The sequence below is a fragment of the Rhincodon typus genome, chromosome 14 (genome assembly GCF_021869965.1).
Source record: "Rhincodon typus isolate 14 chromosome 14, sRhiTyp1.1, whole genome shotgun sequence".
NCBI lineage: Eukaryota > Metazoa > Chordata > Chondrichthyes > Orectolobiformes > Rhincodontidae > Rhincodon > Rhincodon typus.
This window is the reverse complement of record NC_063345.1, coordinates 12,071,673-12,083,628: the sequence shown is the minus strand read 5'-3', so window position 1 is coordinate 12,083,628 and position 11,956 is coordinate 12,071,673. Positions and strand designations below refer to the sequence as shown.

Here is an 11,956-nt window from a genome sequence, read left to right as displayed (position 1 = left end):
TGCTTGGCCTGCTGTGTTCATCCAGCTCTACATCTTGTTATCTCGATGTTGATAGTGGGATATTTGGTGATGATAACACCACTGAATGTCAAGGCACAGTGATTAGATTTTCTCTTATTGGAAATGGTCATTGCCTGGCATTTGTATGGCATAAATATTACTTGCCACTTGCCAGCCCAAGTCTGGATATTGTCCAGATCTTTTTGAATATTTGTTCTTTGTTTCTACTTTGAATATTGGAGGAGTCACAAATAGTACTGAACATATTTCAATCATTGGTGAATATCCCACCTCTGACCTTTGTGAAGAAGGGAAAGTCGTTGATGAGGCAGCTGAAGATGGTTGGTCCTGAGGAATCCCTGTAGAGATATCCTGGAGTTGAGAAGACTGACCTCCAACAATCACAACCATCTTCCTATGTGCCAGGTATGACTCTAACCAGTGGAGACTTTGCCCCTGATACACTTTGATTCTACGCTTCGTCTTTTGCTTTTATGTTGTTCCTGACTTCTCTTGTCAGCCATGGCTGCCTCATTCTCCCCTCAGTATGTTTCTTCTTCTTTGGCATGAATCTCTGCTGTGCCTCCCGAATTACCCTCAGAAACTCCTGCCATTGCTACTCCACTGTCTACCCTGCTAGGCTTCCCTTCCAATCAACTCTGGCCATCCCATCTCTCAGCTCTTTGTAGTTACCTTTATTCAGTTGTAATACTGTTTCCAGTTTCACGCTCTCAAACTGCAGAATGAATTCTATCACATTATGGTCACTGCCCTGTAGGGGTTCCTTCACCTTAATCTCTCTAATTAAATCCGCCTCATTTCACATCACCAAATCCAAAATTGCCTGATCCCTAGTAGGCTCTGCCACACACTGCTGCAAAAAAAATCCTTCTAGACATTCCACAAATTCCTTTTCTTGGGATCCGCTACCAACCTGATTTTCCCAGTCCATTCATCAGAATCCATTTACTTGATTTACTTGGCAGATATCTCAACCCTTATCACAGCCTCATTCTGTTACCTACCTGTTAGTGCTAATCACATCCCTCCACACCTTTCTTTCTTTGTCATTTCTATACAGAGATGTTACTACACACCACTGGAGTAGGCGGGGCTTGAACCCAGTCATCTTGATTCAAAAGCAGGGATACGATGCCACAAGGGCCCTCAAACACTGAACACTGGATTGTTTCGTTATCTGTCTTAACCTGCCCAACAGCAGCCAAATATTATCAATGAACTGCTTACAGTCCCTCTGTTCCTTAAGTAACTTCTTTAAACTGTCCAACGCTGCTGTAATTCCCATCAAACTGCTAATTAGCAAAGACCCCAGCTGGTCTTGCTACATTGAACATCACACTAGTGGAGATTGTGCATGTCAATAAATTGCCTCTGGTGTCAAAACTCTAATTAAAGTTAAGTTTTACACCAAATAGATTTTGCCGCAACTTTGTTTGTACTGTTTCAGTGTCAAATAGCACCAGGTTCAGAATACTTTAATGAATTTTTAAAAAATCCTTTTCTTACCTTGGATATAATATGATTCAATTTAAATGAAGAATGGGAAGGCAGGAATAAAAACTGAAAATATTGGAAATACTATGCAGGCTAGCCAGAATCTGTGGAGAGAGAAAAACAGAGCCACCAACTGGAATTTTACCAATTTATTTGTGGTCCCAACACCAGGAGGAAGTATTTGTCAGAAACATAGCAAGGTGGGCATGGGAGTTCCCAATGTATTTTCCAAGGAGCAGCTAATGAATGGATCGATGGTGGGGAACCATGCGATTAATGATATAGGGTGGGTGCTAGAGTTGGCAGGTTTTTATCTAGTATCTGTCGAGCACAGAGGTTGCTGCAGCCCCAAGATAGGAGGAGCTGGTGGATGGCGCGATGAGATAATGCAAGGAAAGCTTGGGTCAACCCCAAGGTATAATCTTACCCATTAACAATCCTATAAAACGGTGTTCAGACCTCGTGACAATTCCTATACCAAATGGTGAAATCAGGCTCTGTGTACCTGACACAGATAAACAAACCTGTTCAAAGGAAAATGCATCCAAAGTCTTCAGTGGATATCCCTTGATGGAGAATCAAAGTGTTCAGTACACCCTTCAGTTGAAATTGTTTCGATTCACTTTGTTTCGGTGCACACTCTGCAGCACAGATCTTCCAGCGCACAATGTCCAATATCCTCAAAGGCAGACAGAGAAACATCCATGGCTTTACCAAAGATGACCACAACCGTTGAGCTAGGAGGTTTTAAAGGTATTTCAACAGGAAGTCTCACTCTGAAGAAGAAGTGGTGAGTTTGGGGAAAAATCATGACCAGAATCTCAGGCCATATTACACAACAAAAAGAGATAAAGGTAGATACCCCAAAGACCAAGGTAATTCCTCAACCCAAATGTGATGTTGATACATAACAATTTTTAGATGTTGTCAACCAGGTGGTAAAATTCTTCCCAAGTAAGCTTTATAGGAAATGGTTAACAATGGTGTCGAGCATAACAATGCATTAAAGTGCTGTTGATTTTTTTCTGTACGTGCTTGATTGCTGTGATACCAAATTATCATCAACAGTGACAGCATCAGACGCATTATTCCCTTGGCTTGGAGCCCATGTTTCTACAAATTCAAGAAGGTGATGAAAGGAAGCCAGTTTAACATGCTTCTAGATCCTTGACAGACACAGAAAACTGTCGATAACCATTGTAAAGGAGACAGTGGCAGTGACAAAGGCCTACACACAGTTTTCTGATGTTAAAAGTAGTTTGCAGTTCAGGATTAAAATGGAGCATTGGACTGTCCTGAACATCCCAAGAAATCGTAAACTGCCAACAAGAATGCAGCATTTCAATCTCGGCTCATGCACTATGACACTGCAACACATTACATGCCTGGAAAATGTCAAATAACTGCAGACACTCTGTCGAGAACAACAGTTGACCAGCTTGCAAAGCAAGACTTGGCACTCATCTCTGAGATAAAAGCGTACTCTTCAATGATAACAAAGGCCCTATGAGTTGAAGGGAACAAGCTTAGAGAGTTTAGAACTACTAATTTGACAGACAGAAAAGGTTTTCAGGTCAGGGTACACTACCAGGATAATTGGTCTGCAGGCTTCCCAAGCAATCAGGTGCTTAGACAATATAGCAAGTAGCAGGCACACCTTACAATAATTGATTATCATTTTCAATCTTTGATAACTGCCCAGTGACCTGAGAGCCAAAAGAGAAAACATAAGAAATAGGAGCAGGAGTGGGCTGCACAGTCCCTCAAACCTGCTTTACCATTCTATACATTCATGGCTGCTTTTCCTACAGGCCATCATTCCTCTTTTACGGCAATTCCTCATAGCCCTCAATTCCTCAATATTTCAAAAATCTATCTGCCTCCTTTTCAAATACTTTCCATAATCTAATCTCCACAGCTTTCTGAGGGAGAGAATTCCAGACATTCGCAATCTTCCAAGAGAAGAAATTCTGTTTATGAGTGTTCCCTGGTTTGAGAATCCCCAGCTCGTGGAAACAGCTTCTCGACTCCTATCCTGTCATGCCACCTCAAAATCAGCAGGTGGAACGCAGACCTGGGCCTCCCAGTCCAGGGATAGAGACACTACCAACGCACCACAAGAGGTCCCAGAACAGCAACCCTAAACCATCACTCAACATTGATTACAGCTGGGATGACATGACGTTCATATGAGAGACTTCATCGCAACTCGGATTTCCTCACCAAGGGGTGGATGGTGGCTGGATCAATTATTACACTTTAAAATTTTATCTCCACCAGGCCCATCTTTGGATGTGGGACTGGTGTGTGATAAATCCACCCTGGAAAGCTCATGGATTGGAATTCCATCTGAAGACATTGCATTACTATATTCCTGAGCAGCCTGCACCAACGGAGATATACATGCCCAGCTCCATATGTGATTTTATCGCATAATTTAGTAAGCATACTGGAGACATGGAGAGGAGGTGGCAGATTCTGACACGAGAATTTTTTCTTTCCTGAAAAGGACCTTGGAATTCTCTGTCCCTGAGGACTGTGGAATCTCAGTCTTTGAGTATATTTAGAGGTTGAAAATTATTTGCCTATCAATTGCTTGGCAGAGTGAGTCACATCAAGGAACAACCCTTAGTATATAAGAATAGAGAGGTACTGCTGAGGCTGCATAAGGCTCTGGTCAGTCCGCATTTGGAATATTGTGAGCAGTTTTGAGCCCCATATCTAGGAAAGGATATGCTGACCTTCGAAAGGGCCTGGAGGAGGTTTACAAGAATGCTTTGGGAATGAAGGTCTTGTCATATGAGGAGTGACTGAGAGCTCTGGGTTTGTACTCGATGGAGTTTAGAACTATGAGGGGGATCTGACTGAAACTTACAGAATACTTAGAAGCCTGGATAAAGTGGATGTGAAGAAGATGTTTCCAATAGTAGGAGAGACTGGAACCCGAGGGCACGGCTTCAAAGTGAAGGGATGAACCTTCAGATCTGAGACGGGAGGAATTTCTTCAGCCAGAGGATGGTAAATCTGTGGAATTCTTTGCAACAGAAGGCTGTGGAGGCCAAGTCATTGAATGTATTTAAGACAGAAATAGATAAGTTTTTGATTAGCAAAGGAACCAAAGGTTAGAGAGAGCAAGCAGGAGAATGGGGTTGAGAAACATATCAGCCATGATTGAAAGTGGGAGCAGACTCAATGGGCCAAATGGCCTTATTCTGCCGCTATGTTATGGTTTTATGGTCTTGGCATGTCTGGTCATCCAGACACAAGTATCCCCAAGATTGCCTTATCGAATCTCTTGTGGCCAATGGGATTCACTGCCAATCAGGCTCCTATCACCCCAGCGGCAGAACCAGGGAGGACATTAAGACAGGAGGGAGAGGAGGAAGAAAACTTATTGAGGGCACTTTAATGACAGCAGTGACAATGGCCTGTGATTAATTTTGCACTTTTGTGTAAGTATCACTGCTCTATCTTTATATCTGGTTGTTGGTTTTACTGTGTGGGCCCATATGGTTTGGTGACAGCATCAGGCATCAGCTCATGTCTATAGCCAATGTTCTGTAGATGCAGATCTGAGCTGAGAGCTTGTTACATCACCTGAAAGCAAGAGAAACGTTTTGTATACACGGCATTGAGTCACTCTGACACTTTTAGCCTTCCTAATGCATTATCCTATTCCTTCAGGGCCTCTAGATCCAAAGATCTAGCTGGCCGTGAGTGGCTGAGCATGTATGTGACAGTGAGCAGCAATGCGCCAAGGGGACCAATACAGTAGGATGGCTAGGGAACAGAAACCCCACAGGTCTATGTCCAAACAGTAAATGGGTCTGTGTGCAATGTTCATAGTGTGGAAACAGGGCCTTCGGCCCAACAAGTCCACACCAACCCTCAGAGCATCCCACTCAGACCCATCCCCCCATACCCACCTAATCTACACATCCCTGAACACTACGGGCAATTTAGCATGGCCAATCCACCTAACCTGCACATCTTTGGACTGTGGGAGGAAACCGGAGGAATCCCACGCAGACCTGGGGAGAATATTGCAAACTCCACACAGACAGTCGCCCAAGGGTGGAATCAAACCCGGGTCCCTGGTGCTGTGAGGCAGCAGTGCTAACCACTGAGCCACTGCCACCAACCCTAGTTCTCTGCCACAGAAAGTGGCTGAGGCCAAAACATTAAATGTTTTCAAGGAGTTAAAGTTCTTGGGGTTAAAAGGAACAAAGCACTATGATTGGTAAGTGCTGCAGCACTTATGTGCTGTGTGTGTGCTAAGAGAGCATGTAAGCAGCACTGAGGTGCAGCCTGCTCCATTCCATGAGCTGGCTCCCTCTCTGTCTGTGCAAAATGCCCCTTCTGCAGCTTTTCAATTTATTTATTGGTCTCCATGCAAAACAAGTCTGTGCTTTCCAAACACCTTGCCAGTGTATCAAGGAGAGGTACCCTGATGATCAGGAGGAGATAGCAATAGCTGGATGGCAATGTTGGTGGACGGGGATGGATTTGCAGCTGATGCTCATGGATAGTGCCGTGGGCTGCATTTTAGTCGTATGCCACCTGGGGATCATTCGGAGCAAGCAGGAGACTGAATCCACCAGCTACCCACTCCAGTTTCCACGTCAAGGTTTTTTGACACCTAGGTTGTTTGATAAGTTTGGTCGGATAGGAAGCTGAGCATTAGTGAGACAAGTGTGCCATCAAGAAAGTATTTAACGAGCAATAATCTCACTTCATCGGCAACTTGCTGCTGTCTGGTGGGAAACTCACCTTCAACATGTGTGGAGTGGAGGAACACAGCAGGTCAGGCAGCATCAGAGGAACTGGAAAGTCAACGTGTAGCATCGGTTCTGAAGAAGAGTCCCGACCCAAAACTTCATATTTCCTGCTCCTCTGATGCTGCCTGACCTGCTGTGTTCCTCCAGCTCCACACTGTATTGATTCTGACTCCAGCATCTGCAGTTCTTGCTATCTCCAAGTGAGTTATAACCCCACTGCGAAGCCTCTTCCAAGGATGCCCACCTTGAAGAAATTGTCCTTCTCCCCCTGGAAAGATCTCAGTGGATCTTTCTCCCACTGGAAAGCACTGGTAATCTCCTCCATCCTGAAGCTCTTCGACCACATAGTTAAGCAAACCCAGTACTACAGCCACATCTCCTTTCTCAGTACCTGCCTACGCAGCTGGATCATCCCCAATGGACTCCAAAAGTTCTGAAGAAGGGTCCCAACCTGAAACATTGACTTTCCTGCTCTTCTGATGCTGCCTGAGCTGCTGTATTCCTCCAGCTCCACAGTGTGTTGATTCTGACTCCAGCAGTTCTTGGTATCTTCGGGAAACTCGGCTTGCTGGTCAGCAAAAACATAAAAGATGGAATGAGATCCTCCTGATGTCAAAATGGGCCTCGCTGGACTTTTCCTATAACTCTGCCACAAATCTCACCATAGCCCATGTCACTCAGACCCCTATAAGATACTGCCCTTGAACTCTCTTCCTTAAGAGGTAGAACCCTTGAATATTTTTATGGCCAATTTAGATAGATTCTTGCTAAGCCAGGGGATGAATAGTTCTTGGGTAAGCCAGAACGTGTAGTAATCAGATGAGCTATGATCTTATGGAGTAGCCGAGCAGGTTTGAGGGTTTAGTAGCCTACTCCTGCTCTTGATTTGTATGCTTGTATGTAGTTTATCTAAATTTTAATAGGAAGGGCAATATGAGGATTCTAACATATAACACTCAGAAGCACAAGGTTGGCTATAGCTAGCATTCTCATGCAAATTCTCAGCATATTTTTACTGCGGTTCTCCTTTTGCTGTTTGAGTGGAGCCATTAAAACAAAGTGCGTCAAGCCTTTTGTTATGAGAGCATTGCTTGTTCTCACAACAACTTGACTGAGGTTGATTCCTGTCACTAAAGTCTATGCTATGGTTCAGCACTGTCAACAACATGCCCTGAAGATGGTGCTAATAGGCCAGTTGTCACAATGCAACATTTTCAGTTATCCAAGAGATTCTCTGGAATGAAGAAATATTTTATCCTTGTAGTCATGTCAATGAATAACAATGTACAGTGGACCAAATTACACATGGTGACTAGTTTTCATAAACTGAATCCAGGACTCTGCTCCTATGATGCTGCTTGGCCTGCTGTGTTCATCCAGCCCTGCACCTTGTTGTCCAGGATACATATGAAAGGACACACCAGAGTAGCCAGGGCAGGTTTCAAGAAAGCTAAAATGAAAATGCTGTTGCTTCGGATATGGAACATGTGTACTGATTTACCCCTGTCAACCATCACACAGTCAATGACAGCATAGAAAATAAAAATATTATAATTTTATTGAGTATTAAATAGAATTGATGTTCTTCAGCTGGTGCTACATGTTAAACTACAACTTAAATGATTTTATACAAAGCAGACTGTAGACAACCATGCCATTAAGACAATCTATTGTATACATTTACATAATCTTCCCCCTACTACTCTTCATCATTTTCTAATCTTCCTCTCCTGTTTATCTTCCTGCTATTTAAATGCACCTCTATTATTTTCCTCAATTATTCAACATGGTTATAAGTTCCAGATTCTAATGCTACACTCTGGGTAAAGAATTAGGTGAAACTATCTTTATTTGTAATTCTTTGTCCTTTGTGGCGGGTCGAGGTTGAATTATGTGATGTGATGCAATCAGAACATAGAACATAGAACAGTACAGCACAGTACAGGCCCTTTGGCCCATGATGTTGTGCTGAAATTTTACCCTAATCCTAAGGTCAATCTAACCCCCACCCCTGCCTTATACTATCATCCATATGCCTATCTAATAGCCACTTAAATGCCCCTAATGAGGCCGACTCCACTACCCTCACCAGCAATGCATTCCACGCCCCGACCACTCTCTGAGTAAAGAGCCTACCTCTGACGTCTCCCCTATATCTACCTCCACTCACTTTAAAACTATGCCCCTTCGTAATAGCTACCTCCACCCGAGGAAAAAGTCTCTAAGAGGTTAATTTTTGCAGCACATAAGCATAAGAAAAGTAACTTACATCTTGTCTATTAAAGCAACATTTTTATGATTGACACATTTCCCATTGTCTGGTTGTCCACTTTCTTCCACGGAGCTGTGTTTTCAGCAGCCTAACAAATTATTCTGTTACATATTTAAGAATGCATTGCAGACGTCTGTACGCACATTGTTACCTCTCTAACTGCTTCCTTTCCAGGAGAAGGCCACACAAAATAAGAGGTCTTTTTCATAGCTGTTTTTTTGTGTATAATACACTTAATTTTCACTGTTCCTCAAAAATGGTGTGGAGATAGAAATTGACAATGGACAAAAAAAAAACTTCCATTCAAAAAATATGCAAGAAACTGATATTGTAATCTCCGATCTTAATAAAATTTTTCAAAAGAAGACACTTTGTATCTCTTGAATCATCTGTATTCTTTCCTCGTACATCAATGTATTTAGTGGCTGTATTGAGAAAAGATTTTGACACCTTTAGACAGGATTGATCTGTCAAAATCTTCTGCTCTTCCAAGTCTCAAAAATGGTCTTTTTCACTAAAGCAGGCATAAAAATCATCTCCTACCTTGTAACCAATTTCTTTTTTGAGATTGATTATGACATTGATTGATTCTACTATACAGTAATTACCTCCCTCACTTAATTTGACTACATCACAAAAAGGTAATATTTTTGCATGAAATACACAGGGAGCTAGAGTTCAATGTATAGGTCTTCAAAAATTTAATGGACACATATGCTGACAGTTAAAAATGTATTTCAATGACTCAGAAAGCTGAAGGGATCCTCTGTAAAGCAAATATTATTGACTGCTATCAGACTTTACTGTATCCCAGCAAATTCTGATACTTGTACTCCTAAAACATTTTGGTCATCCATGCAGACAATGAATTGAATAAAATATTCCAAAAACATCTTCACGAGAATGAACTGTCAAGGGGATATGGCCAGATTCTTGTTAGAGATGGTCTTTACCTTTCATATGTGTCACAAATGTTATTTGCCACTTATCAGCCCAAGCCTTCATAATGTCCATGTCTTACTGCATATGATCATGGACTGCTTTAATGTCGGAGCAATCGTGAATGGTACTGAACATTTTGAAATTATCAGTTAACATCCCCATGTATTGTTCAACAAGTTCAGCCAGGTAGACCTTTTAGAATATGAGTTGCTTGATTGGGGCTGTTCACCTGGTCCCATCAGGGAACCCTGGCTGACAGATGTAAACAGTGTCAGAGGTTCTGTTCACTCTGACAGCTGGCTCTGAGGAAGCTGGATCAGTGTCAAGGACACTCCATGTGTAAATAAAGGGTGTCTTAGTAACAGGATACCGGCCTAAATGGAGTTATTTCATCCCACTTCTGACCTTAAGATGGATGGAAGGTTATTGATGAAGTAGCCAAGGATTGTTGGGCCTAGTACACTATCCTGAGGAAATCTTGCAGCAATAATCTGGGCCTGAGAGGATTGACATCCAACAACCACAATCATCCTTTTATCAAGTGTGACTTCAGTGGAAATTTTTCCCAATTCCCAATGACTCCAGTTTTCCTGCAGAAGTCTTTGGTGCTGGATTCAGCTCTTCTGGCCATGTTGGACCAAGTTTTAAATGAGGTAAGGAGATGAGTGGCCCTGGCAGAAACCAAACTGAGCATCAGTGAGCAAGCTGTTGCTGAGTACGTGCGACTTGAAAGTATGGTCATTGGCCCTTTCCAATATTTTGCTGATGATCAAAAGCAGATGAGACATCAAATGTCAAGTTGGATTTGTCCTGATTTTTATAGATAGTCCATACTTGGGCAATTGTACACATTGGCAGGTAGATTGTTAACTAATAGTTGTACTTTATACTCTAAAGATGATGGCTCACCAACACCTTCTCAAGGGCAAGTTTAGATGGGCAGCAAGAGCTGTCCAAGCCAATGGTGCCCAGGTCCCAGGAAAGAGTTTTAACTAAACTTTATGTATTAATCACAATCTAAAAATAGACTGAAGCTATTGTGTAATTCAGCAGATGGGCTGGCAGAGAAATGTAAATGTATTTTGTTATATATATTGTATAGATTTGAAACAATATCTGGAAACATTTATTTGCAGTGCATTAAAAATATATACTTGGAAAAGGTAGAAATTATCCATTAAAATTCTTGTATTAGGCACATACCTTCTTTCCGCAAATCTTACTTCTGGCTTGTGTCAACTTTCACCATCAGATACCACAATAGAATTTTAAAATTTCATTCACGGAGGGATGAGGGTGTCATTGGCTAGGCCAGCATTTACTGCCCATCCCAGAAGGCAATAATTAAGAGTCAGCTGCATTGCTGTAGGTCTAGAGTCACATGTAGGCCAGGATAAGGGCATTATTGAATTCAAATTCCACCATCTGATGTGGTGGGATTCAAACCCAAGTCTCCAGAACATTGAGACAACAAGGTGCAGGGCTGGATGAACACAGCAGGCCAAGCAGCATCATAGGAACAGAAAGGCTGACGTTTCGGGCCTAGACCCTTCATCAGAAAAGGGGGAGGGGAAGGGGGTTCTGAAATAAATAGGGAGAGAGTGGGAGGCGGATAGAAGATGGATAGAGGAGAGGATAGGTGGAGAGGAAACAAACAGGTCGAAGAGGCGGGGATGGAGCCAGTAAAGGTGAGTGCAGGTGGGGAGTTAGGGAGGGGATAGGTCAGTCCAGGGAGGACGGACAGGTCAAGGGGGCGGGATGAGGTTAGTCAGTAGGAGATGGGGGTGCGGCTTGAGGTGGGAGGAGGGGATAGGTGGGAGGAAGAACAGGTTAGGGAGGCGGGGACGAGCTGGACTGGTTTTGGGATGCGGTGGGGGAGGGGAGATTTTGAAGCTTGTGAAATCCACATTGATACCATTGGGCTGCAGGGTTCCCAAGCAGAATATGACTTGCTGTTCCTGCAACCTTCGGGTGGCATCGTTGTGGCACTGCAGGAGGCCCAGGATGGACATGTCGTCTCGTGCTCCCACGAGGAGCTCAAACAGTTCATCCACTTCACCAACACTTCCACCGCAACTTTAAGTTTACCTGGACCATCTCTAATACCTCTCTCCCCTTCCTGGACTTCTCTGTCTCCATATCGGGCAACCACATAGAAACCGATATTCATTTCAAGCCCACCGACTCCCACAGCTACCTAGAATACTCCTCCTCCCACCCACCTTCCTGCAAAAATGCTATCCCCTATTCCCAATTCCTTCGCCTCCGCCGCATCTGCTCCCAGGATGAGGCATTCCACTCCCGTACATCTCAGTTGTCCTCGTTTTTCAAGGACCGTAACTTCCCCCCCTCAGTGGTCGAGAATGCCCTCAACCGTGTCTCCCACATCTCCCGCACCTCATCCCTCACACCCCGTCCACGCAATAAGAACCAAAAAAGAATCCCCCTC

The 11,956-nt window shown here is 43.3% G+C and overlaps 1 protein-coding gene across 1 annotated transcript in view; it reads right to left on the bottom strand.

Moving 5' to 3' along the window:
* Positions 1–2,910: 2,910 nt before the first annotated feature.
* The window catches only part of LOC109935591 (neuronal PAS domain-containing protein 2-like), a 174,589-nt gene continuing 165,543 nt past the window's right edge, over positions 2,911–11,956 (bottom strand). Inside the window, exons 5-6 of the mRNA XM_048605268.1 lie at positions 3,178–3,221; positions 2,911–3,019 (exon numbers count right to left, since the gene is read on the bottom strand). Of these exons, the coding sequence (XP_048461225.1) occupies positions 2,911–3,019; positions 3,178–3,221 (153 nt within the window). The remainder of the gene's footprint in view (positions 3,020–3,177; positions 3,222–11,956) is intronic.